General features: G+C 36.9%; 1 protein-coding gene and 2 long non-coding RNA genes across 3 annotated transcripts; 2 read left to right on the top strand and 1 right to left on the bottom strand.

Moving 5' to 3' along the window:
* Window positions 1-7,137: 7,137 nt before the first annotated feature.
* Window positions 7,138-9,145, bottom strand: LOC139189166 (uncharacterized). Its single transcript, XR_011572798.1, has 4 exons — window positions 8,887-9,145; window positions 8,718-8,786; window positions 8,091-8,150; window positions 7,138-7,324 (listed from the first exon to the last, which is right to left on the bottom strand). It is a non-coding gene; the product is annotated as an uncharacterized lncRNA (long non-coding RNA).
* Window positions 9,146-13,229: 4,084 nt separating this feature from the next.
* LOC139189167 (uncharacterized) lies at window positions 13,230-13,738 on the top strand. Its single transcript, XR_011572803.1, has 3 exons — window positions 13,230-13,344; window positions 13,430-13,514; window positions 13,627-13,738. It is a non-coding gene; the product is annotated as an uncharacterized lncRNA (long non-coding RNA).
* Window positions 13,739-19,644: 5,906 nt separating this feature from the next.
* On the top strand, window positions 19,645-22,849 carry LOC114819495 (histone-lysine N-methyltransferase SUVR5-like). The gene is made up of 4 exons (XM_070807554.1): window positions 19,645-20,274; window positions 20,391-20,552; window positions 21,594-21,726; window positions 22,665-22,849. The coding sequence occupies exons 1-3, from the start codon at window positions 20,203-20,205 to the stop codon at window positions 21,606-21,608; spliced, it is 249 nt and encodes an 82-aa protein (XP_070663655.1). The 5' UTR covers window positions 19,645-20,202; the 3' UTR covers window positions 21,609-21,726; window positions 22,665-22,849.
* The last annotated feature ends 4,546 nt before the right edge of the window (window positions 22,850-27,395 follow it).

Below are 27,395 nucleotides of genomic sequence, written 5' to 3'. Positions count from 1 at the left end.
TGCCATTGTTGGCATCTATACCAATGGCAGCAAGCAACTGGAATATGGCATCCATCCAATCCCACCACTGGCCTACAACCTTCCAAAAAGCCCTTTTTCCAATGCTACAAAGCATAAAAACAACCTCTGAAACCTAGGCCTTCCTCCTTCCATTTCAATCTTCACCAAAATTGTACATCCAGGATTTCTTCGCTCGAGCTCCTCACAATAATCCCATAACCTTGCATATTGCTCCACATAAGCACCTTCACTCTTCTCAGCTGCCAATGACCGTGCTTTATAAAGTTGAGCCAGTGTTACATGCAAATTGTATTGTTTATGAACAGTTTGTTGAAATTTTAACACTTCCAATTTAGGATTGTTAAGCAAATCCTCAGCATACCTATGTGATAACCAAGTTGAGGTGCATAGTCTGAGCTTTTCCTTTCTCGGGCATGTATGGACATCATTGAGTGTCTTCACTCTAAGTGCAGAGCTCCCATCTATTTTGCTTGCATAAATCACCCATGGACATCCCTCCTTTGTATACTTACCCTACTTTATAACGCTCTCATATTGGGAATCTTATTTTTCTTCCATTCACACAACCATAATATGTCACTGCTTGTCTGAACTCTTTTTTATTGGCAAATATCATTCCAGTTCGGTTCTTGATATCCATATCACTTCTAAAAGGAATGAGTTTGGGCATTTTCTTCTTTCTTTTCCGCTTCACTGGTTGTTCACCTTCAAATGATGAGCTAGAACCACTTCTAAAGTCATCAGAATCTTCGGAGTCTGTTTCAACATCTCCAAATCCTAAATCAGGGAAGTGTTGATTATTGACTCAAACATGTAGTCAAAGTCTAAATCTTTGGGCTACTTTGTGGTAATGGGAGGCAAACAAGATTTGTGCCTAATTTGTGCCTAACTCCTTTTGACTTGATGGTAGGCATTTGGCCATTGATGTCTTTGAGAAGCTTTTCTTTGGCTATAAAAGGAGAGCAAGGTGCAACCCATAAGCATGGAGAATTAGAGAAGAACAAGGAAGAGAGAAAAATAGCAAGAAGCCATTTGGCATAAAGAAGAATTTTCTCAAATTGTCTTGCTTTGTATTTTTGGTTTTCTCTTCCTATTGTAAGTGTGAGAGCTTGGGGTTATTTGGGTCTTTGGGAAATTGAGTGATAAACACTATTGTATGTTCTCATTGATTATAGTGGAATACTCCGTTGTCTCCAAACTGGATGTAGGCATTGCCGAACCAGTATAAATCTTGGTGTTCTTGTTGGTGTTGTTTTTATTCTGTTCTGTCTTACTATTCACTTACAGTCGAATGCCGCTTCCGCACAACAAGTGGTACCAGAGCCCAGTTCCGTGAATAGTGTTGGCGCTACAGTTCCGTGAACAGTGAACTGCTACAGTATCTGTGAACAGTATTGTACCTGTGAACAGTGCCGTATTTGTGAATAGTGCCGAGCAGATGGCTGGAGATAAAGATGAATCTGTAAAGAAGGGGTCAGCACCGTCTTCATCCAATAGACATCCAACCACTACTACAAGGTTAGAGGTTGATAAATTCAATGGCTCTAATAATTTTGGTATGTGGCAATGTGAAGTTATGGATGTGTTGTATCAACAAGAGTTGGATATGGTTCTGGAAGATAAACCAGAAGATATTGATGACAAGCAGTGGACGCGAATTAATCTTCATGCTTGTGCTGCTATTCGATCGTTCCTTGATAAGGAGTTGAAATACCCGTATATGAAGGAAACTTCTGCTAAGGAGTTATGGACCAAATTGGAGGAGAAGTATATGACCAAGAGCGCAAAAAATCGTCTCTTCCGATTTCAGTATCGTCCAGGTATCTCTATGCACGAACACCTCAATGATTATAATAAAATACTTGCTGATTTAGCAAACCTTGCTGTGAAAATTCTTGACGAGGACAAGGCACTATGTTTGTTAATTCATTGCCTGATGATTATGATCATTTGACAACTACTCTGTTGTATGGAAAATCCGAGGTGAAACTTGATGAGGTGTCTGCGGCATTGGTGAATCATGAGTGTCGTAAGAAGGAACTGAAGACTCACAATTCACAAACCGAGGCATTTGTTGCAAGGGGTCGAACAGAGGAAAGAAAATCTGGGAAGCGGGGAAAATCTCGTTCAAAGTCACGAGGGAAGTTTCCTGCTAAAGATGAATGTTCTTTTTGTCGCCAAAAGGGTCATTGGAAGAAAGACTGCCCCAAATTGAAGAACAAAGAGAAGGAGAAAGCGGTTTCTGAAGCAAATATTGCAAAATCTGGAGATGATGATTTCGAGTTTGCTTTGGCTAGTTCATATGCTGATGGTTACTCCAATGAGTGGATTTTGGATTCAGGTTGCACCTATCATATGTGTCCCATTCGGGAATGGTTTTCTAATTTCGAGGAGCTGGATGGTGGAGTTGTTTTGATGGGTAATAATAATGCCTGCAAAACACAAGGGATAGGCAAAATCTATTTGAAGATGCATGATGGAACAGTCAGAGAATTAAGTGATGTTCGGTATGTACCGGATATGAAGAAAAATCTCATCTCACTGGGTGCATTGGAATCCAAGGGTCTCAAGATCACCATGGAGGGTGGAGTTCTTAAAGCTGTGTACGGGGCACTGGTGGTGATGAAAGGTACAAGACGAAATAACTTGTATTTCTTGCAGGGGAATACAGTTATTGGTGGAGCAGCTGTCACCGAAGTTGCTGACGCAGATAGCTCAGACACCACGAGGTTATGGCATATGCGTCTTGGGCATGCTGGTGAAAAAGTGTTGCAAGGATTGGTGAAGCAAGGCTTATTGAAAGGTGCAAAGGCATGCAAATTAGAATTCTGTGAGCATTGTGTGTTGGGTAAGCAAACTAGAGTAAAATTTGGCACTGCTATTCACCACACTAAAGGCATTCTTGATTATGTTCACACTGATGTTTGGGGACCTTCCAAGAATGCATCTTGGGAAGGTAGCCATTATTTTGTCTCCTTTGTTGATGACTTCTCTAGAAGAATATGGGTGTACACCATGAAGCGTAAAGATGAAGTCTTGAAGATATTCCTGAAGTGGAAAAAGATGATTGAAACGCAAAGCGGTCGAAAGATCAAGACTCTCAGATCAGACAATGGGGGTGAATATAAGTCTGATCCTTTCTTGAAAGTTTGTCAAGATGAGGGTATTGTGAGGCACTTCACGGTTAGGGAGACACCGCAACAGAATGGGGTGGCGGAGCGCATGAACCGTACTTTGCTTGAGAAAGTTCGGTGTATGTTGTCTAATGTTGGATTAGGCAAGGCATTTTGGGATGAGGCAATCACTTATGCAAGCCATCTCATTAATCGATTACCAGCGGCTGCGAATGAGGGCAAAACGCCCATGGAGGTATGGTCTGGTAAACCTTGTACTGATTACAAGTTTTTACACATATTTGGTTGTTCTGCTTACTATTATGTCAGAGAAAGCAAGTTGGATCCAAGAGCAAAGAAAGCTCTATTTATGGGCTTTAGCACTGGCGTGAAGGGATACCGACTCTGGTGTCCAAATGAGAAGAAATTTGTTGTAAGCAGAGATGTGACTTTTGATGAGGCTGCTATGGTTAATCAGAACAAGCATGAAGGTGAAACTAAAGCGACCGAGACCATAAGTAGCTCAAAGCAGGTGGAGTTACTGAAGACTCCAGTTGTTCCAGTAAGGTTTGATGTTACAACCACTAGTCCTACAGTTAATTCTGATGATGAGGACGAGGATGATGAAGAGGAAGCACTTACCCAAGAGCCTCCACAGCAACAAGACTATATTGCAACCAGAAGATCGAGAAGGGAAATTCGAAAGCCTGCTCGATTTACTGATATTGTGGCATATGCACTTCCTGTTATTGAAGATGATATTCCATCCGCCTACAAAGAAGCTGTCATGAGTTCAGACTGCGAGTTGTGGAAGAAATCTATGGATGAGGAGATGAAATCTCTTCATAAAATGAGACTTGGAATCTGGTTCAGTTACCAAAGGGGAAGAAAGCAATTGGTTGTAAATGGGTGTATGCCAAAAAGATGGAATCTTTGGGAAAAGACAATGTAAGTTTCAAAGCCAGATTGGTAGCTAAAGGCTCCGCTCAGAAGGAAGGCATCGACTACAATGAGGTATTTTCTCATGTAGTAAAACATTCTTCTATTCGTATTTTGTTGGCTTTGGTTGTGCAGTTTGACCTTGAGTTGGCCCAACTTGATGTCAAGACTGCGTTTTTACATGGTGATTTGGAGGAAGAGATTTATATGTCTCAACCAGAAGGTTTTAAGGTTGCTGAAAAGAAAAATTGGGTTTGCAAATTGGAAAAATCATTGTATGGCTTGAAGCAGTCTCCAAGACAATGGTACAAACGATTTGATCGATTTATGATCGGGCAAAAGTACACAAGAAGTCACTATGACCATTGTGTATACTTTCGCAAACTAAAAGATGGAACCTTCATTTATCTGCTTTTATATGTTGATGATATGCTTATAGCATGTAAGAGCAAAGTGGAGATTGAAAGGTTGAAGACTCAACTAAGTAATGAATTTGAGATGAAGGACTTGGGAGAAGCTCGGAAGATACTAGGTATGGAAATTGAAAGAGATAGAGCGAAGGGCAAGATTAGTCTGTGTCAGAAGCAGTATTTGAAGAAGGTACTACAACGTTTCAGGATGAATGAAAATTCAAAACCGGTTAGTACACCTCTTGCCTCTCATTTCAAACTTAGCGCTTCTATGTCTCCTAAAACTGTTGAAGAGAGTCAGTACATGGCTCAAATTCCTTATGCAAATGTTGTTGGTAGTTTGATGTATGCTATGGTGTGTACTAGGCCTGATATTTCACAAGCTGTTAGTATTGTCAGTAGATATATGCATAATCCAGGAAAAGGGCATTGGCAAGCTGTGAAATGGATTCTACGGTATATTCTGGGTACTGTGGATGTTGGTTTATTGTTCCAGTAGGATAAAGTTACTGGTCAATGTGTTGTTGGATATGTGGATTCTGATTACGCAGGTGATTTAGACAAGCGTAGGTCCACTACTGGTTTTGTATTCACTATTGCTGGAGGTCCAGTAAGTTGGATGTCGATTCTGCAATCTACAGTTGCTTTGTCGACTACTGAGGCAGAATACATGGCTGTGACAGAAGCTATAAAGGAAGCCATCTAGCTTCAAGGGTTGCTTGATGACTTAGGGGTTCAACAAGACCATGTGGATGTTCATTGCGACAGTCAGAGTGCTATTCATTTAGCAAAGAATCAAGTTCATCATGCACGTACGAAACACATTGATGTGAGGTTCCATTTTGTTCGTGAGGTTATTGACGAGGGAGATATTCTTCTTCAGAAGATTGGGACCGCTGACAATCTTGCGGATATGTTAACAAAGCCAGTTTCATTGCACAAGTTTAAGCACTGCTTAGACTTGATTGGCATTTGTAAAATTTGTTGATTGCCCCATGGGGGATTGGGAGACGACTATTAAGAGTTCTACTTAGAGGGTTTGAGTCAAGGTGGAGATTGTTGATTATTGACTCAAACATGTAGTCAAAGTCTAAATCTTTGGGCTACTTTGTGGTAATGGGAGGCAAACAAGATTTGTGCCTAATTTGTGCCTAACTCCTTTTGACTTGATGGTAGGCCTTTGGCCATTGATGTCTTTGAGAAGCTTTTCTTTGGCTATAAAAGGAGGGCAAGGTGCAACCCATAAGCATGGAGAAGTAGAGAAGAACAAGGAAGAGAGAAAAATAGCAAGAAGCCATTTGGCATAGAGAAGAATTTTCTCAAATTGTCTTGCTTTGTATTTTTGGTTTTCTTTTCCTATTGTAAGTGTGAGAGCTTGGGGTTATTTAGGTCTTTGGAAAATTGAGTGATAAACACTATTGTATGTTCTCATTGATTATAGTGGAATACTCCGTTGTCTCCAAACTGGTTGTAGGCATTGCCGAACCAGTATAAACCTTGGTGTTCTTGTTGGTGTTGTTTTTATTCTGTTCTGTCTTACTATTCACTTACAGTCAAATGCCGCTTCCGCACAACAGGAAGGGTTCAGTATTACGTGATGCTTACCTATTTCCATTGCATTTTCCACTGGTATATTTCCCTTTAGTTTTCTCTACGTTGTTGTCAAATAAGTTGTCATCGACATCACTTTGTTCATAGTCTAAGTCTCGATAATCTGAATCTTCCGAATTGCCATCATCATCTTTCTCTTCATTTTCCATGTTATGTATACCTACCTCAACAAAATTGTCTTGTTCCCGATCTCCTTCATAAGCTTGCTCCAAAAATCCCTCAAATATGCCAAAAGGATCAGACATGTGAGGAATGTCAAAAGAGTTTGTTGAAGCTTGAATTTCAATGTTTGGGGCTGACATGTGAGGAATGTCAAAAGAGTTTGCTGAAGCTTGAATTTTGATGTTTGGGGCTGAATTGATCAGTTGGACATCATCAACAATGTACACAAGTACCACTCTATTTAGGGGCAAAACAGTAGCTAAAGTCCAAAAATCACTATCAGCAACCAAGGCTTGTAAGTTCTGTCATTTGGCAATGTGTAATAGTACTTAGCAATCTTAGTATACCCTAACTTCTTGGCACAATCCTCAATATCCCACCTGGACATTAAATCACAGTTCATATTGTCAAACCAAGGAACATGACCACCAACATAAGTCATTGTCCCATTACAGGCTTCTATAAAGTGACCTCCATGGTGCAATTGTAAATAACTCAGATTTATCTGTACAAGATAACTGATCAAAGTTTAAGCAATTGGTAAAATGACAAATTAAATAAACATTCCCTACTTAGATACAAAGTAACCATTGCATAAAAGTGCATGGACATGAAAATAGGTTTCAGTACTTTAAATTTTGAGATTCAGAGTGTTCAAGTCACACTAAAGTCTGACTTGCCCCCACAATCACCAACTTTCATTGGACGCCATTTATATGTCTGAAAAAAAAAATATAAAAACTCTCAATTTCTTGTCTCGATATGACACGCTCCGACCCTGATATTCCTCGAATACCAGGACCGACACGTGCTGGCCGACACCCGGGGGTGACGAAAGCCATTAATTGATACAAAAGCTAAGAATAAGAAATAAATAAAGGTTAGAAATTTGAAATACAATGAATTAACAATTTAGGAACGTGTTCAGAGCATACAACTAAACCTAGTCACTAACAAGAATTAAGATAAGATTGAATGAACAAAGGAGTGGGTCCTACCCCGAGAGGACTCGAAGATGCTGCTGCGGAAGTGCCTTGACGCTGGGATTATGTGCCTTGATTCTAAGTCCTGAATTGGGGCGCAAAACAAAGGTGAGTGAACCAAGTTTATATATAATATAATAATAAAACAGTTATCAAGATACTAACCCCCACAGTTATATAATGAAAACTACTAGCATAATAAATGATGGATTTAATAAAAATCCTAGCATGCCAAAAATATCTCAAAAGCCATATCGCGGAAACTCATCGTGGAAATCAAAACAGTAAGCGTCTCATAAATCGTCTCGTAAACGCGGTGTGCTGCTAGTAAGATCACCGAATAAATATAACTCCCGGCCCAATGCCTGCACCTAAGTCTCTGCGCCCGTAGCCAGAGATAACTACCACCCGGCCCAATGCCTCTTCATGTCCCTCAGCCCATAGCTAGGGATTATTTCTCCCGGCCTAAATGCCAACACCAGATCATCGCCCCAGGCGGCATAGTGTCTACTAGGTACGCACAAAATGCTACGCCTCTCGTAAATACCACTTCATAGCGTAGGTTATCGATCATCGTCTACACTATAAAGAGGGGTTCAAAAACATGTTCTAGCATCCTATCGTCATCTATCAGATAGTCTACCAGTTCATGGTTTTTTTATAGAAAATATGATATATTAAAATATAGCTCAATATAGGCTAACAATTTATTCCTCACAAAAACACGAGATGAAAAATCAATATATTAAATCATTAGGCTTCACATAAATCACTTCATAAATTCGTAGGCATGCTAATCATTTATGCAATTAAATTATCAAATCATGAAATTTTAGAAGGGGTCCACTCACAGTACTTAGTTGCCAAAAGCTGCGCCACTAGCAAAGACGAAAACGTCACAATAATTGCCCCTAAGCACATAAAGAGTCCAATAATTAAAACTATATAATAACAATTGAATTTGGGAAAACGGACATTGCAAACGGATTCAGAACGTCGAATTACCCTAAGAAGGGTCCCGGACGAAAACTCGAAAAGTCAACTCTAAAGTCAATGTTGACCGGAGGTCAACGGTCAAATTAGGTCTAATGGGTTTTAGACTTGAAATCCGGATTAGGGTTTAGGTTAAATAGGATTAGGATTTATTGGGTTTTGATTTTAGGGTTCTAAGGTTAAAAGGGTTTAGGGTGAAAATGGGTGGTTTGGGCTTAAGCCCAAACCCAAACAACTAACACACACACACACCTAATACACACACATAAAGCCTGGCCCTAAGGCCTCACAAAAGGGCTGGGCTCGGCAGGGAAGGCCCAAAGCCTTGGGTTTTGGTGGGTCGCCGGACCCAATGGGAGAGAAAGCCGGAAATCGGCCGGAAAACCACACTTGCTTTAAACGGCCATAACTTTGTCAATACTTAACGAAATCAAGCGAGACAAAAACGAAAGTTGTAGCCCTGGAAGAGACGAAGAGAATGATACCTCACACGACGTCTAACTCGCCGTGGTTTGGCCGGAAATTTCCTCGAAAGCCTCGGAGGTCGCCGGAAACTGGTAAGATTCAAATGAGTATAACTTCTTCAATACTCAATGAAATTGAGTGAAACAAAAAGGAAAGTTATAATACTCGACAAGACGAAGAGATTGATACCTTGCACGCCGGCCAACCCGCCGTGGTTTGGCCGGAAATGACCTCGAAAGTCGTCGGACTCGCCAGAGGTTATTTTCTTGGTTTCGCCGAGTTGCGCAGAGGCAAGAGGGAGAGGAAAGGGACGAGGTTTAGATGGTGAGTTCTCAGCAGATGGCGTGGCTGAGTGTTGATCGGGGAAAAGAGTTGCAGCGAGGGAGAGAGATGAGGTCCGAGAGAGAGACACAGGAGAGTGAGGTAGAAAAGAGAGCTGAAAGAGGAGAGAGACCGGGGAAAAACCAAAAAAAAATCATAAGGTGGGCCCCACGGGCTCACCAATTAAGGCTTTAAAACAATTTTTTAAAGTATAAAAGGGGTTGGTGTGCTTCACGATACATAAAATGTTAAACAAGAGACCTTGTCCTCACAATCCAATCCGCCCTTTGTAAACAGACCAAATCATGTTGATTTATGTCATCTTTTATTTGAGATATAGATGGGAATACTTTGTATCCCAGTAGGACTCTTTGTAATCCAATATATTTATACACTATCAATGAATGAATATGAGCTACGGCTTCTACAATTCAATTTCCATGTTACAAGTTTTCTACATAAAAGCATTAAACAAAACACATGAAGACATTAATATAAAACAATTAGTCGACATTCTACACACATACATTATTTATGTGCGCAGGGTCTTTGATTGGTGGTGACCCAGAGCAACAATTTGAATGTGTTGTGAATGTTTGCAGATGTGCTTCAACGTTGAGGTCAATTAATTTCTAAACTCATGATTACATTGACTAGCCTAATAGCTAGGTATAATGCGAAAGAGTGTAGCCTTAACCACACATGTGCATAACGTTGTTTTTACTAACCGAAGCAACTGCTGACAGTGTTGTAAACTTTGCTTTTTCCTTTATTCTTTCAACGTTTAGGATTATTTGGTTGTTTGTATACAATCAAAAGTTGGTCATGAAACATGAGTGATACGTTTCTATACAAGTTTCGGTAGGGCACCCATAAACAAATTTTCTGTTAGTGTAGCAATGTAGTTGAAAGCTACCATATTTTCTGTTTATGTTGAGCAAAACTATGATCAACATCAGCTATATCCATAGAAAACAGATCATCCATCGTGTCCTTATTTGTTATGCTACTTTTTTACAGTTTCATAGAAAACAAATTGATCGCTTTCACTTTTGAAAGCAACCAAACTGTTTACCAAATCAAAATCTCTTTTTCAAGTTTTAATATTTCACTTTAGCTTTTTGTTTTTGCCTTTTTGTTATTTTGGAGACTTGCTACATGAATGCATTTATACATTGTTGTACTAACAAATTATAAATTTTCAATTTCATATCGAAATGAGTATATTTCCAATCCAAAGTCTGGGTCCATTTGAAGCTAGCAAAACATTTAGAGTTTTTGTTTAGCAAAATGTGGAGACAAAAAGTTTTCAAATCTGATATTCAGTTTTCTCATTTGCACTGCATATTGGTTGATGCATTGGTAAGAAAAATATTTACTTACACTATTCAAATGTAAATATTAGTTAACTATTTTTTTAGTTTAATGGCTATTTGGATGCAGAAAAATGTTTTTTTGTTCAAATGTCTTTTTGAATGGATAATCAAATCTATATAGTATCTTACTTATTTGAGCTAAACGCAAATCCCATTATTACATAGTTAAGCCCTGAAATTAGAACACAATTTCTTTACATGAAACTAAAGTTTTCTCTAATTGAGAACTCTCTTTTTGTTCAAATTGCATTACAAATTTTGTGTTTTGTTTTCTTTTTCTTTTAACAAGTGGACTTAAAAGAGATCAAGTATGCAAGGGATTGGTAATATCAACATATAAGAGGTAGAGGTCAACTCTTTGTGATCTTTTTGTTATTAAATTTTGGTGGAAACATTGTTTAGTATAAACCTTATCACAATACAATAGGAAGATGGATTAGAGAGGTGTTAATTTGATTTTCTTTTTTACTTTAGTGATTCTGGATAATGATCATGAATGTTGGTGATATTGCATCTCTGTTTTTTCTTTTTACACCACGATTATGCGTATTGTTTATTTCAAGCATGTTATTGTTATAGCTAAATGATTCATATTGCAGAACATGCTTAAAAAATTATAGCTTTAACTGATCACTCATCTTTAATCTCTTTTCCTCCCTCTCACTATTGCAGTAACTCCCGTTGTATTCCGTTTGCTTTTTTTGATGCCGGTCTACAAGTAAATCTTTACCTTTCATATAAAGTTTGCATTTTTCTATTCCTGATACAATTATTTGACACTATGTTTTCTTTCAAGTTGGTGTGTGAGTGCATCTTCCACTGATCTTTCCGTTGAACTCTCACTATGTTCCGATTTTGATCACAATATTTTTTGAATTTTCTCCTCTGTCCTACGTCGTATTCCACTTATTTCAACTTTTAATTTCTCCACATTAAATGTTAATGGTATAAGGCCATTGTTCTAATATTATATTATTTTATTTATTTTACGAAAATTGCAGACAGTATACTTCTTTCAAAATAAGAGAAAAAAAGTGTGATTGTCTGCAAAGCACTTACCAAAGACAGAAATATAATATGTATGTATATCTTTTGTATGTTTACATTTTAAATTTACCAGATTGGGTATTGAATATGATTGAATTTATTCCAGCAGCTTCTATCATGCAAATATGATTGATGAACTTGACGTTTATCCCATTAACCTTCTCTGCAATGCATGACATGTTTTTGGTTTTCTAGCTGCTGAGTATGGAACGCCAAAGAACCCACTTAATCAGGTAGCTCCACATATTTTGGGAGATATTTCTTTAAAAATTTATTTTTGGTTAGTTGTATATTTCGATTTTGCTTCTCTTGAGGCAAAAATGAGATTATCGACTCTCGCTAAATAAGTGTCTTTCGATTTGTTTTTATTTTATGTGTTCCTTGGATAAACAGCTACATCAACATCAACGGTGTGTTGCCAATTCAATTTGCAAGGAAGTGTTTGAAAATGCTCAAGGAGGAGGAGAGGTCAGAAATTTCGTCTGGATTTTATACTTTGGAAAATGTTCTATTCCTGTGCATATTTGATTTTTATGAGGTCAAATAGGTTCTGTATTAGTTGTGTGTGTTGATGTGGAGGTGTTGGGTTGTTTGAGTTGATCCTAGCTTATTTTGATATTATTGATTCCCCAATGTAATTAAGTTGATTGAATTCGATTTTGAAGCTTGGGAAGAGAATTGGGTTGTTTCGTTTTTGGTTTAGTCAATTCTTTGCTGAAAGGTTGTATTCCGTTGAGCTACGATTTTTTGTGTGTCGCCTTTTATCGATTTAATCTTTGGTACATGAACATCTTTCTAATGTTTTCAATGTAAATATTATTAATCTTCTATCACAATGAGCAATCTTTTATATCTTTCAAACAAAATTTTTCTTACAATTTTTTATCCTACAGCAACGCGCATGTAGCAATTTCTAGTTATCTATTCTAAAGTTGAGGAATGAATTGACTGTAGCTTAAAAATTACAATTCTTTATCCCGCAGCAACGCGCATGTAGCAATTTATAGTTATTACTTTAGTCTAAAGAAGGTTTTTCAATTGCACTGTACAAATGAACAGTGTTTTGAAGCAGAAGCACATTTCAGTTTATTTACAAGATTACCACTCGGATGCTTTTAACCACCTTTCACTTAATTTACAAAATTGCCACTCAGGCCTAAAAACCTATTTTCAACCGTTGGCTGCATTTCACGTTTGACTCTACGACGGAGAAGGGAGGGGAACATCACGCCTGACAAATTGCAGAGAGACAATCGCTCCCATTTTTTACTCGAAGACAACTGGGTGTGCCTCTGGCGAGCGGAGAAAAGGAGATAGAGCGACTACAGAGGAGGGAGACACAGAGCCTGACAGATTGGAGAGAGATGGGAGCTACAGGTTTGGATTGAGTGAGAGAGATATTTAGGTAGGTGCTCTACCAGGCTCTCTCTGCCGCTAATCTTGATGCACACGTGTTGATGATCGTGGGAAGGGAAGAACGATGGTAAAGCTGGCCTTTTCCATTTCCTTCTCAAACCCTCATTGCCTCTTCCGTCTCGCAGACCCTACGAGAACGACGGTCTCGCCTCCATCCTATCCTTCAGTCGTCGCCGTCTCCCTTCTCTAGGTAGGGTGTTGTGCGTGTGCAGTTATGCTTGATGATCGTGGAAGCCAGCGATTCAGCTTGTCTACGACATAGCCTCGACTCTGCTTCCATCTCCATTTTCTCTCCTCGCCTTCTCTCTCAGAAATCACCAACGAGCTTAAAAACCACCAAGCTGTTAGAAATCTCTTTGATTCTCTCTCAGAAACTACGAAGCACAACGACCTCTTGCTGAAAAACCGTGAATTTAGTCCCATTTCGAAGGAAATTTTAAGCCCATAAAAGCCTTGGTTTCCTGGTGAGTTCTCCAGCCGATTTGGAGTAGGTAATTTTGTGATTTGCAGTTTATTTTGGGAAATGATTGACTGGTTGGCAGTTCATTTTACCATTTCTAGAATATTTGCAGTTTATTTTGGGGGTTTACACTAAAATTGAGGAAGCATATATGAACGCAAAGGTTCGAGGATGTACGACAACTTGGATATAATAGGGTACAAGCTATGACATTTCTGCAAATTCAGTTTTTTTTTTCTTTTCATTTTAGGGATTTTTTTTACTGTTTAGGTTTTGGGTTTTGTCTAATTTTTGTGGTCTGCTTTATAGATTGTTCTATTTGGAAGCTTCTTTCCAGCCTTGAGCTTCTTCTTGCCTGGTGCCTTCTCATTGAATATTGGAGCATTAAACCACATGTGTGTGTGTTTTGTCAATGTAAGAGCAACTCCACCCTTGGAGCCCTTCCCCCTGGCAATTCACTATTGAATCCACCTTATTAAACAGTAACTACCTTTAATGAATAGTAACTACTATTAATGAACAGTAATTACCTTTTGCATCTCCACCCTTGGAGCCCTCCCCCTGGCAATATGTAATAAAATATTAGTTGTTTTTGTTTGTTTAAATAATATAAAATATAAAAAAACATTGGAAATGGGGCTGCAGGCCCACGGGCTGACACAAAAAAAATTAAATAATGCCTGGCCCTCGGGCTATAGGCTGGTGGATTCCTCACGGGCCTTGTGCTCGGGCTCCCACCCTCACTCGGGCTCTCCATGACTGGAGCACTGTCCACCGGGCCTCAGGCCCTTTCTTCTCCCATGTCCCCCGAGCAATCCACATGGGTGGAGTTTCTCTAAGAGGAGAACGACATAAGAACATTCGTCTTTATATATATATATATATATATTGTGCTTTTTCTAACCCATCAATTTCTTTTGAGTCAACCAAATAGTCCCAACTTGCAATTTATGTTGTGAAGTATAATTGTCTGAAAAATTAAGTATGCATGTATATTTTATGTAAGCATAAATTTAATGATTTACAGAAACTTTTAATTGTTCCATCCTAAATATCTTCCTTTATTCTTGATGCCATGCTACTTGCTCGACCCTTTCTTGCATCAGCTGTGTCACCTAAAATTAAAATGAAATGAAATAGTTTCCCTACATGCTTAATGTTGTGAATGCTGGTGATGTTAGAAATTTAGTGATTGTTGCTCTCTATAATATATCCGTACTCATGTGTTTTACAGACGCTCAGTTCAAAAGAACTGGTTGCTACTTGGGTGAGAGGTGTATAATTTCATTAAAAAAAAAAAACTGTTTTGGTTGCTGGTGGTGGTTTATCTGTATTTGATTGGTAATTTCAACATTTGATGATTCAATAATATTTTGAACTTCCATGTCTGTTGTCAGAAGATAATGTCTCCATCTCGATTATGCATGATCAAAATGTATGTTTGGCTAAGACAACCATGCTTTTACAGGTAGAAAGGAAGCTGCAATTAGAAACAATGTTGAGTGACATTTAAGTCTTCATTTGACAAAAATAAAATAAATAAATAAATAAATAAATAAAAAATAAAAAAAATCTTTGATTCAGATATCTATATTTGTTGTTTTATTCTATTGACAATTCGTTGTTTGATTGGTTTTGTTTCTTTCCTCCACTTTTTAACTCATATTCGTTAATCTACATATTTTATTTGGGTGATAAGTTCACTCTTTTAATCTTATTAGCTAAATGAAGATATAGGGTGTGGTTTTGTTAATAGCGGTGGATGATCTGGAAGAAAGTATGTATCTTGGGGATTTTTTTGCTTGCAGTTGTTTAGGCCTAGACTGAAGAAGTTTTGTGGAATGAGATTCTTATCAGATTCTTATACCAAATTGTTTCTCCGTTTATAGCAGTTAATAAATGTGGTCCAACCAGTGGCTGATAAAATGTCATTGTATATATGCTTTTGTTGATTTCTGCTACGATAATGAGGGAATACAGAGGATCGAGGCCAATCGATCTGAGGTTTGTGCTACTCTATCCCTTTCTTTCTCTCTTTCTGTGAATTTCTTGAAATTGACGACCCACGTTCTGATTCTTGTTGTGTTTGGGAGATGAGAAAGCTCTAGATTGGCTTTGACCACTTGAATTTTTTCTTATTTAGTTCAGCACAGTCGGACTACATAATCCTACCATTGGGCTATTTCTAGGGAGGGTTTATGTTTACTTTTGTTAGTTTGTTGACAGTTTGGTATGTCTATCATATTGATGGAACTAAATTGTGAGTTAATTATCGTTTAGGTTGTTAATAGTGTTTGTACAGTTAAGACAACATGTGTGCTTTATGCACAAAGTTCAAAGGTTTTTGTTCCTGGCTTAGTTTTAATGTCGAATAATCATTCTTTGATTACATTGTATTATTATTAGTATGTTATTTTAATGATTTCATATGCTTCTCTTTACGTTAATTGTGTTAGATTTCTACATTTTTGGCTTTTGTTTTCTTTAATTAAATGAAGTTTGTAATGTATCTGGACAGGTACCAATCTTCTTAATGAAGATTAGAGCAATCAAATGGAGCGTCACTGGATAAGTTTGTGAGGGTGAGTTTTTTTTTTTTTTTTTTTTTTTTTTTTTTGTTACTGTATTTTTTTCCTTCGTGGCATGCTTCTTGATGGTTTTACTTTTACTTAAGTATTCATTTCGGTTCCTTGCCCAGGTTATACAGAACTCAGTTGGTGCAAACCTTGCTGTAGATGTATGGAGTCTTGGGTGCATTGTCTTGGACATGGCTACGACAAAAACCACCTTAGAGCCAGTATAAAGGGGGATGAATTTAGATCTGAAACGAATACTTTTGTATATTTGGTTTTGTAGTTAATTTCACCTTTTGGGTTTATGTTGGGTTTTAGTACAATTTTAAGGGGAGGTATAATCTGGTGAGGTTTCTCAAGACCATGCAGAAGGCAGGGCTCTATGCTCGCCTTCGCATTGGCCCTTATGTTTGTGTTGAGTGGAACTTTGGGTAATTTTTATTCTCTAGATCTATAATTTTGGCTTTCTTTCTTTCTTATTTTTTAGGATTTTCCACTCTTATTCTATTTTCCTCTCCTAATTTTAGAAAAAAAATAATTTAATTTTTCTGATTGTGTGGTTTGTAGGGGTTTTCCTATTTGGCAGAGGCAAGTTTTGATTTTTACTTTTCTTTTTTCTCACATGGGACTCTCGGAGAAGCATGTAATGGAGACACCACTTCTGTCATTATCTTTGGAAGTATTTGATGGTCGACTGGATGATCCTATTAGTGTGTCCATCCGAGGAGGTTTGTATTCATCTGTCCACTCTTTTTGGAAAAATGTTTAGAAATCATAAAGATGATTCTGAAGATACGTAAGCAACAATTTCCAAAATTTTAGTGTAATCTTTTTTCATTATGAAGTTGTCCTAATGGTAATTAGTGATTTCAAACAAATTATGTGAAGTGAAAAGTGAAATTTTGTATGTTTATCATTCCAATTTATCTTTATGCAGACTTTTTCTGTTGAATGGAAAGCATACGTTTTTTTGTCTTTGTTTTTTATTTTTTAGTTTATTGGTTGATGCATTTTATAATTGTTGATATGCAAGATGAAAAGATAATTTCTTTGTTTCTATATATTGTTACTATAATTCTACCAATAGAAACTGGTATTGCGATTGTGGCAGTAAATGAACCAAGTCATTGCGGCAGCAGATGAACCATAACCATGCCAGTTTGTAGCCTGCGATTCTACGTGTGGTGGTTTAATTTAGTTCTGTTTTCAGTTTCAAGAGACCCTGGTTTTTCATTCTTTGGGCCTTTGTTTACAGCCTCCGAAGTTGTCTCTGCTCATGCCTTATGATTGCAGTGGTGAGCTTCCCTTTCAAATTTTTTTTCTTTCCAGTATTTAGGGATTATGAAGTGATTTCTCTGCTTAATATGGGATTAGGGTTACATTTTTCTTATAATAAAAATCTCTGTATGCCATTCGGAAGCTTCCCTTTCAAAGATTCCTTCTTTCTAGTATTTAGGGATTATAAACTGATTTCTCTGCTTAATTTGTTCCAAAGTATTATGTAGAGATTGCTTTAATATCTTGGCTTATTGGCTGTATGTCGGGTGTCTGAGATAGGATTTAGGAGATCTGGTTTAGGTTTTGCAAAGAGAGAGAGAGAAAGAGATAGGGGGTGTCCGAAAGAAATGTGAGAGGATTTAGGCAAGGGATTTCAGGGATTTGTTTAGGGTTTCTTTTCTGCAATTTGCAGACAGAGAGATGGGACAAGGGTGAGAGAGAGATGGGAGGATTTTCTGTGAGGGTAAAGGGGCATTTCGTTTTCCATTTGCTTCATGAAACCCGAGGGATTTCTGCGATTGTAGAGAGAGAAGGATGTGGGTGTCCGTCAGGTGCCCTTTAATTGTCACTTTTGTGATTTGTCCATCCTTGATTGTTGTGTGATTCATTCTCATGAACGTTCTATGCACAAGGTTTCATATTATTCCTTCCTTTTAATTTTGATATTGTTGTGCTTAATTATGTTCTGTTTTATTGGGTGATTAGATTAACATACCTTGGATATTTTGGTATAATAATTTCACATCACGTGTTGTCCTTTTGCATCACCATAATTGTTCGTCAGATGATGTTTTCCTTGGGTCAGTCTCCATCTGGTAAATTTGTCCATCCTTCTGGAGTGGAGCACTATCTTTCTCACAGCATAAATGCTCTGAGAAACTGCTATGGAGACAAACACTTGTTTACTCCGTTGTAGGTATGTTTTTCTTTAGTATTTTAGAGGGATTCTTAACTCTTCCCCATTGTAATCTTAATGTTTGTATCTATCTCTCTCAAAAGACGATGAGAGTAACAACTGTTGAAAAGCAAATTCTCAGATGTATCTAAGCTTATACATACATTGGATAAAAACCGAATCTTAAATTGGGGCAGTGAGTTCTGCAACATCCTGGTGCTGCATATATTGTCACACTTTTAAAAGTTGTATATCTCAGATATATTGGGAATTTAATTAGTTTTATGTCATTTTTGTAGGGCAATTTAGTAGAGTTTAGCACATAAAATAAGATGCGTGAATCAATACAATTAACCTAATAGTGATTTGGTTCAACGTAAAGACCACTGCTAGGGCACTCAAGTCATTTTCTTAATTTATGCGCATATATATTATACGTAACCAACACATGTTTTCAAAGGCTGTTAGTGTTCAAGCTCTGCTGATATTTTATTATGTTCATTTTGATTTTGTTTTTCAATTGTGGTTATAGGATTGTTTTGTCTCTTTTTTTTTCTTTTTTTTTCCCTTATGTACAACTTTTCTAAAATTCAAATGTTCTCAATTTGGTTATTTGAACCGATGCCAGTTAGGCTGTGCCTTTGGTATGTCTCACTGCTTTTAAAGTTGAATAGTGCTAACTGAATATAATGCGTTCATTCTTCAGTGTGTGTAAGCGTATGTGTATGCAGTGTATGTGAGTGCATGCAGTGTGTGCAGTGTGTCACTTGGGCCGTTGGCTTTTTGAGGTATGCTCATTTATAGAGATTTTGTAACTGTATTGTTGAATTTTTAATGTATGCTTGGATTTTAAAGGGGCACCGTACTTATGGGTTGTTATACGATTCTAGGGAGATATAAGGGATTGAGAGGTCATGCTAAGGAGAGTATATTACTTGTCACTGAGGAATATACTTCATATAATAGCAATGTGATGATGTGTGGCATGCTTTAACTAAGGGATATTTTTTTGTAGTAAGAAAGCCATATAGAGAGTCACATTTTTGTTTTTTTTTTGGATTTGGTAACTGAAATTTTGTGTGAACTTATGTTTCTTCTGTTTTTTAAGGAAACAGAACTTTTTTGGAAACCATCTCTTTCTAATCAAAGACGTTCAGTTTCTTCCCACTCATTGTACAATGTGTTTATATGCCAGCTCACTTGAATGTATATAAAAAAACTATTTGTTCATAATTGTGTTGAATTTATTCAACTTAAATGTGTTTTATTCATCCGATTACACCTGAAACAACAGGTTCCCGCAGCAATGCGCGAGCATATTTTCTCGTCTATTCTAAAGTTGAGGAGTGAATTGACTGTAGCTTAGCTACAGTCAATTGTTTGCCACTTGAGTTTACTTTATTTACGCCACTGCCATCAAATTGGGGCTGGGTGGGTAGTGTGTTTTGGGGGTTGGGTTACTTTGTTTTGGGCCGCCCATAATGTGTTTGATGGGCTTTCCTAGATTCTTCATAAGGCCGGCCCTTAGGGTGCTAAAATGGTGGAAATATCTATCTAGGTTAGGATCACGCGGCTGAAATTGAAGGGCTGCAAGGCATTCGGATCGATGGGTAGGGGATTATAGAGCAGACAGAGGAGGAGAAAGAGACAGAGAGAGTGACAGAGATTTGGTGTGAATCTTCGATTTCGGAGTGGGAGTGGGGTAATGAAATTATCATTTTCCCTGCTTGATTCCACATCCAACGGCCACAAGTTGTGGGCATTTCTGTAATTCGCGCTTAGGAGGTTTGTTCCGTCGGTCTCAATCAGAGTAGGTTGAGGGCAGTTCGCAAAGTGACAGAGGGTGGGGGAGGGGATTTTCGGCGATTTCCGTCTGGCATGGGTTTAAGGGAGAAAGAATAAGGGAGAAGTATGGGGGTAGGCTGATTTCTAGGAATTTCTTTTCACCCCAAATTCAAAATCTCTGTAAATCCTTTTCACCCAGCTGATCGATTATTCCATCCGGCTCTCTTCTTCACTGCAAGAAGTTGCCAGAAAAGTAAGTCCAAATCGTGATGCATAATTTACTTTCATGTACTCAATCGAGCACTGCTGATATCCTTCCCCTGTTTTTGTCAATTGTTTTATGCTGTAACATACATGAATGATTTGGAACGGTTAGAGAGGGAAAGGAACATAAGGCTGGATCAAGAAATTGATGCATTTATGAAGGTTTGTTATTATAATTTAATTTTGACACAAGAAAAAAGAAAGAATTGAATTTTGCATTTTGTAGTTGTTTTAGTTTAAATAAAGTTTTTATTTTATTTTGGTCCTTTTCATTGCAGAGTTTGCAATTGGGGTGTGTATACACGTGTTCTGTATGCTGTCTTGAAACATGTGATCATGTTTACCTTTTTGATAAGGACTATGATGATGCAAAAGATATCTACGGGAAATCCATGCGTTGCAAATTCCCATATGATCAGAGAGGTCAACTTATCTTGGAGGTAATGCTAATCAAAATATGCCACTAACCATCAGTCTCATCTCTCTAATTCCACCATGCTTTTATGGGTGACGTGCCGATTTAGTCTTTGAATTATCACCTTAGTGAAAATTAGGTCCCTAAATTATTTTTTTGGTAAAATAAGTCCCTAAATTCATTAGAAATTGCTAATTTCATCCATACTATTATATTTAGAGCTATTTTATCTAATTTTTTGTCAAATTAAGTCACTTGACACACTTTAGAGTGTAATATCATCATTTTCTCGTCTGTAAGTGCCTAACATTTCATATATGTTGCAAATTTAATGTCTAATTTACCCTCAAAAGTTAACTTACACTATTTCTTTATGAAAAACTACCAACTTCTCCTCCAAAGTCAATTCCATACACTATTTCTTTATGAAAAACTACCAATCTACCTTCCAATATGTATCATATGCAAGTAACGTGACTTAAATTGATGAAAAATTGAATATAGTAACTTCGAATATAACATTATGGATGTAATTGACAGATTTTTATAATTCAGGGACTAATTTTTCTGAAAAAATAGTTTAGGGACCTAATTTTCACTAAGGTGATAATTCAGGGACTAAATTGGCAGTTTACCCTGCTTTTATAGTGTTGCCTTTGATCACATATGATGGTGGTATGCTCTCCATTGTTGGAAGTCTTTAACTTCTTTTTCATTTTGCTTGATAGCCATTTATACCCTGGAAAGCAATAATTATGCCGTGTTGCAAACAAGCACATAAAAAAACATAACTTTGATTTGGTGGTTTTTATAAGCTCAGGATGTTTTCTATATCGAAGATTGATTTTTCTGTCTTAACCATTTGCTAGATAGGAAAATTGCCTGAGATAGTTCCCACTTAAATCATGCTCTCTCTCTCTCTCTCTCTAAAATAGAGACATGATTCAAAATTAACATCACAAATATTGTTGAAAGACATGTTGTTAAGATCCTGAAAGATTGAACAAAGTTATTTCTACATGATTATATCAGTTTTAATATTACCAACTACCCAATATTTGAACAGTCAATGCTTGGATAAATAGTACAAGACACGTGCATGAGGCAGCACAGAGGAAAATCCTTCCAGCTTCTTCCATGCTCTGGGTTCGCAACCTCTGCCGCTTCCAGCTCCGAACTCGGGTCTGAAGGCCTCATGGGTGGGTATATTCGCTCACACTTCTCTCTCTTATTTCCCTGCTAATCATTCCAAATTTCATTTTTTGTGTCGAATTTTAAATTTTGAAATCAGGGTAGATTACAACCATGTGTTACATATTTGGGATTTTGAGTACATATAGTATTTCTATGTTTTCCCTCTTTGTTTTAGAGATAATCAACTGTTATTAAGCAGTATTTGAACTTCCTTTAAAACTAATGAATCAAGTGATAGCGAGATAAGCTAATCGAAACAGCACAAATATGAAGGAAAACAGGTTCTTCTTTCTTAAGGTTTCAAACTTTTTCAAGTTTGGAGGCTTATGTCAATCTCTAACAATTGTTCGAATTGTTGTATCTCTTACATGGCCGGTCCCAAGCCCGGATAAAGGAGGAGGGGGAGGGCGTCAGGTAGTCGACAGCCGGCACTCCATGATCACGTCGAATCCTTATGAAAATGTTGTATCCAAGTATGCATTATACATTCAATTGAGCCAATGAAGCATGTGTGCCAATGAATTTTGAAGAGTTCAGCTTGGTTTTCTCTCTTTGGTCTTTAATATTTAAGTGTGAGGCATCTGTTTGTTGACTAATTGAGTCCCTTCTCTAAGTTTTTAGTGGATATTGTGTAATTTGCTTTTATGAGCACTTTTTTAAGCTGTCATGTTCCCAAAATGTACAAAGAGATATCAAGTTTAACAAGTCACGAACTGTGATCAATCCAAATGCAGTGAAATTAGGGATTTTACACTTAAAAACTCAGTTAGCTTTAGACCATATATAGGATTAGCATTTTGTACATGTGAGTATCATTGACTTGCTCATTTTATTTTTCTGGATAGAAACAAACTGTCATTGAAGGGAGAAGAAAGTGTGCAAAAACAAAGTTTATGTAAGCTTGCACTCATATGCCTAATATTTTAATTTCTTTTCTTGGCAGGTATTTTCTCTGATATTAGAGGCTATTACTTGGTGCTCAACACTGAATGGCCTATTTTTGAGAAAGGCATGGATTACTTTCAGGCATTTTCCATATACAATTGGGTCATGATAATATTTTGAGGCATTTCAAATTATTCCACATGTGAATAGTTTTGAATTCAAAGTTTAGTTTTTCGATTTCAATCTGGCATATGATTTTTGAATAGCATAAGCATTGCCAATGTCATTCTAATTTTCTAAAAGGTAACTAAGTAAAACAATATTTTGTCATTTTTCTTCAGGTAAATAAAACAATGTTTCGTAATCTTTTGTATGTAAGTACTATTGTCGATCCAAAGCCACAAGAAATACCATTCAAAAGGGACTCAAGAAAAGCGATATTGTTGTTGGAACTGAATATGAATGGTTTCTTATAGCATGTATATTCATATATAGCAATCAAAGTTTCACTTCATTGGTTCTTAGTGTTGGACCGTCTTTTTAGTTACTTTCTATGAAAATTATTCACGCCTGTTGTAGATAATGATTTCAAAACCCGCAGCAAAAGTGCAGGCAAATTTTCTAGTTCAAACTAAACAAAGAACCAAATAAAAAACCATTCAATCTCATGGTAAAACACCATTCCATAAAAAAAGAATGCAAATAAACATAGAAAACGGGACTAGCTACAACTAGAAGAATCAAATTTCTTATTGTCGCAGACAACCATAATAAATAATTTCATCCAATTAGCCATAATAAATAATTTCATCCAACTTTATCATATAGATTGGAGGGTTCGCAATGACTCTATTCTTGAGCCATCTTCAATTCGAAACACACATAAGCGCCATTGTTCTCCTTTTTGAATGAAAACTCTTAGACCAAGCATCGTATATTAGTCTCTTTTTGTGGCTTTAGAAACCCTGTAATTATTTTGATTGAATGCAACTTAATAGAAGGAAGTGAGGTGTTAAAATGACAGAAATAACCCTGAACACAAGTCATGTGCCTCGCATATGACTTATTTTGAATGAAAAACTTAACGGAGTTAGGATGAGATGACAAATTGATGATTTTAGAAAGTTAGTGTGACAAATTGCTTAAAATTTTAGTTTTTTTGACAAACTGAAAAATACGTACAAGTTTATATGACATTTCAAAAATTTTTCCCTTCCTCAAAGGAAAATTAATGAAAAGAGTTTGAAAATTTTGAGTTTTAACGATAAGGATAAAATAAAGGGTAAAGTGAATAGTACTAGGATTGACTTTTTAATGTAAAAATATGGTTTTTCGTTAAAGTGAACAATACCGGAAGATTTTCGTTAAAGTTCTATTTTCTCGAATTATCTATTATAAAGTTGAGGAGTAATTGATAGTAGCTTTGCCACTCAATTTCACGCTATTTACAACAATGCCAGCGAAATAGGGCTGGGTTGGGAGGGTAATTCTCAAAAGTTGATAGGATAATTTTGTCCATATGGTTTAGAACGGATTGCGATGGGTTAGAACGCGTGCGCTCTTCCTCTCATCTCTCACTCTTCCTGTTTCTGTCCTTCTCTACAATCTTTCATTTTCCTCTGCTTTTCCTCTCTCTCCGCTCCCCCATATCTCTCGACATGAAGCACACAAACCAAGTAGTGACGGTCGAAAGCCTCAAACATGGCGGAGACAAAATGGAGGTACAGTGACGGTCGACAACTGCCTCCGGTGTCGATGAATTTGGCCATCAGAAAGCGTCCTCGCCCCCGATTATGGCATGTTGAATTTCTCAAATTACCCTTTATTTGAGTCTCCTCTCTCCTTTTGCGTTTTATAAATTAGGGTTCTTAGGGATTTTAGGGTTTTCTCACTTTTTTTTTCCTTCAGAAATTGCACTGTATTTCTTAGATCGGAGCTGTTCTTATTTTGAAAAAAATGGACTAATGTTGATTCTAGCTTTCGTCTCTCTGGTAATTACTCTGAACCCCCAAATGATTTGAAATTTCTGGTAATTGTTCTCATTGTTTTTGACAATTTGCTGTTAGAATTTGTATAAATTGATGCCATTGTGTTGTGTTGTGAAATGTTATGATTATTTCAAAGAACACCGATTCTATCAATTGCAATTCTTCATTTGAAGGTTTGTTCGATCTTAAATATGTGGAATATGTGGATATGCAACTCCAAATGTTCAATTTTATCAAATGAGTGTTGGTTGGTTGGCTATTTTAATCATGAAAAGCAATTTATTTTAGTTGAGCAAACATTATGCATGGACTTGGAACTTCTTCCTTTGAATTGTAGTTGGAAGGGTGTATGATAAATTTAGTGGGATTTGAGCATAAGCCGGTTGCCAGCCCAATACAACTGATTGCATCCTTTAAATTTAAATTGAGTGGGATTAATTTATCCACATTGGAGAATTTCTCATTATACAATTCTATTGCATTTTTTTTTTCAAATTTAAATTTAAATTTTAAAATTTTGGTTTTGATTATGCAGTCTGTGGATTCCGTGCTGTTGCGGTATATTTAAATGCTGCTTTCCTCCACTGTTTGAGCCTAGGCCTCCTCCACCACCATAGTGGTACATTTTCTTAGGAGCCTACTTGGCATGAATTATTTTATGTAATTGGTTGACTTAATTCTTTATTTGATCTAACTATTCCAATTTGGCTAATTTGTTTTTTTAATTTGGATGCTTAGAAAGATAGTAATTTACTTTTGTCTTTGATTTTTCGCTAATGGCTAATGGGATGTTGTGATGGGGTTTAGTAATTTTCAGTATTCTTCAATTATTTTGAATTTGCAAAATCAAATAACTTATGGAAATAAATTAATATTTCATTAATCTGTATGTAAGAGGACTTTACAATATGTCATCAAGTTTAGACCGACAACAATGAATGGCAAACTTAGGATTAATGCCTCTATTAATTTGTTGTTTTCTCATGGTCGAGAAATATATACAGCTGTCTTATTTATTGGACAACATTATTCATCCTCTATATTTAATATTAATTGCTTTTCTTAATCTATTTTTCCGTCAATCTTTTCTGCTACATAATCTCATTTGGTTTTCGATTTCGTGAAATGTTTTGGAAGCGAGAGTGTGTGAAATGTGTTGATGCTGATGATAGTGCCAATTTGGTGACACTCCTCAACTTAGCAGAGCAGGTAACAGAGCTTATTCCAACTCAAATTTAATGATTCAAGCTGCCTAAGATTTGCATAACATTCCCAAGTTGTAGTCGATGTGCCTGAGTGGTTGAGTGCTTGACTAATGAATGTCTGTGTTATGTGTGTATTGATTGACGGATGAAAAAATGTAGCCATAAAATATTGATTTTCACAATTTTTGATTTTGAGATTGCCTCTTTATATAATGTAAATTTTTGTAGTTGCCTTCAATGTTATTGTCATTAGCTCGGGTGCTCAAAAGATCTATACAATGTCGTTTTGCCAATAATGTGGGTATTGGGTTGAATATCATAAAACTGAACATCTGTAAGTTCTAGACTTGGCATTTTCAACCCGATCCGTTAATCTGACCCGACCCTGTTAAAATTAGTATTCGGGTGAGTGCTAAACGGGTTGGGTGGTTAACGGGTCAACCCGTTAAATAACAGGTCTTTTTGGGTGAACCCGCGAAACCCGTTAATCACCCGTTATTGAGGACTTTTGTGTAATTTCAATATTCTTAATAGAAAACCCTCACTCTCTGTCGAATTTCGTAAACCTAAGACTACCAAAAAAAAACGAAAACAAGAACTTTAATTAGCACTAGGAACTCTGCCTGGAACCTCAGGTCCTCAACCTCAAACTCCACTGGAACCTCAACCTCAGAACCCAAATCCCTCTCTCTCTCTCTCTCTCTTTCTCTATCTCTCTTTCTCTCTTCATTGTAAAATCTTTTGGGTGTCTCTGAAATGCTGAGACTTTTGCTGTTGCGATAGAGAGAGAGTACAAATCTCAGTGTTACAAGCAAAGAACTGAAATGCATAAAAATATAATATATATGTATATATATAGAGGTATATATATGTATATTATAATGATATAAGAATTGGAGGACGAAGTAAAGCGTACCGGGACAGGGTCAAGACTCGGGTTTTGAATCGCATTAAAGAGATTGGTTGGCGGTGATGGAGTCGGCTGCAAGGGAGACTTGGGTTTTGAGTGAGGTAGCAGAAGAAAACAACTGAAAGCACCGATCTTTTCTTGGTTTGGATGAAATATGAAAGCAAAAAAAAAAAAAAATTGTTAACGGGTGAAATGGGTAAAACGGGTGACTTAATAGATTAACAGGTTGTGTTTGGATGACCCGTTAGTTTAACGGGTTGGGTTCGGGTGACCCATTAAATTAATAGATCGGGTCGAACCTGATCCAAACCCAATGAACCCGACTCATTTACAGGTCTATCTATAACGATAGATCTGCAAATGTTTGGTAGATAGAGCAATTTGGGAATTTGTTACCAAAACATTGATGGATAACATGTATATCATTTTTTTTAACTTGAATGCTGAATATTGAATGCCTTACCATTTTGGTTTTTAACATGCCATTGTTTATCGATATCCAAAATGAGTCTGAATCTTTTCAAATAAATGTTACTTTCTAATTTGAGAAACTGTAATTCACTTTTTATTGATCTTTTCCTATATATTTGATTTACAGAGCTCTTGTGTTGTCAATTGTGACTGGAAATTCTACTCCTCACATGAATCATAGGTAAAAAACACTATGTTCTTTTCTTATTACTTTT

This window comes from Malus domestica, chromosome 11 (assembly GCF_042453785.1).
Source record: "Malus domestica chromosome 11, GDT2T_hap1".
Lineage (NCBI taxonomy): Eukaryota > Viridiplantae > Streptophyta > Magnoliopsida > Rosales > Rosaceae > Malus > Malus domestica.
Note: the sequence above shows the minus strand (reverse complement) of the source record. Positions and strands in the feature narration are given on the sequence as shown.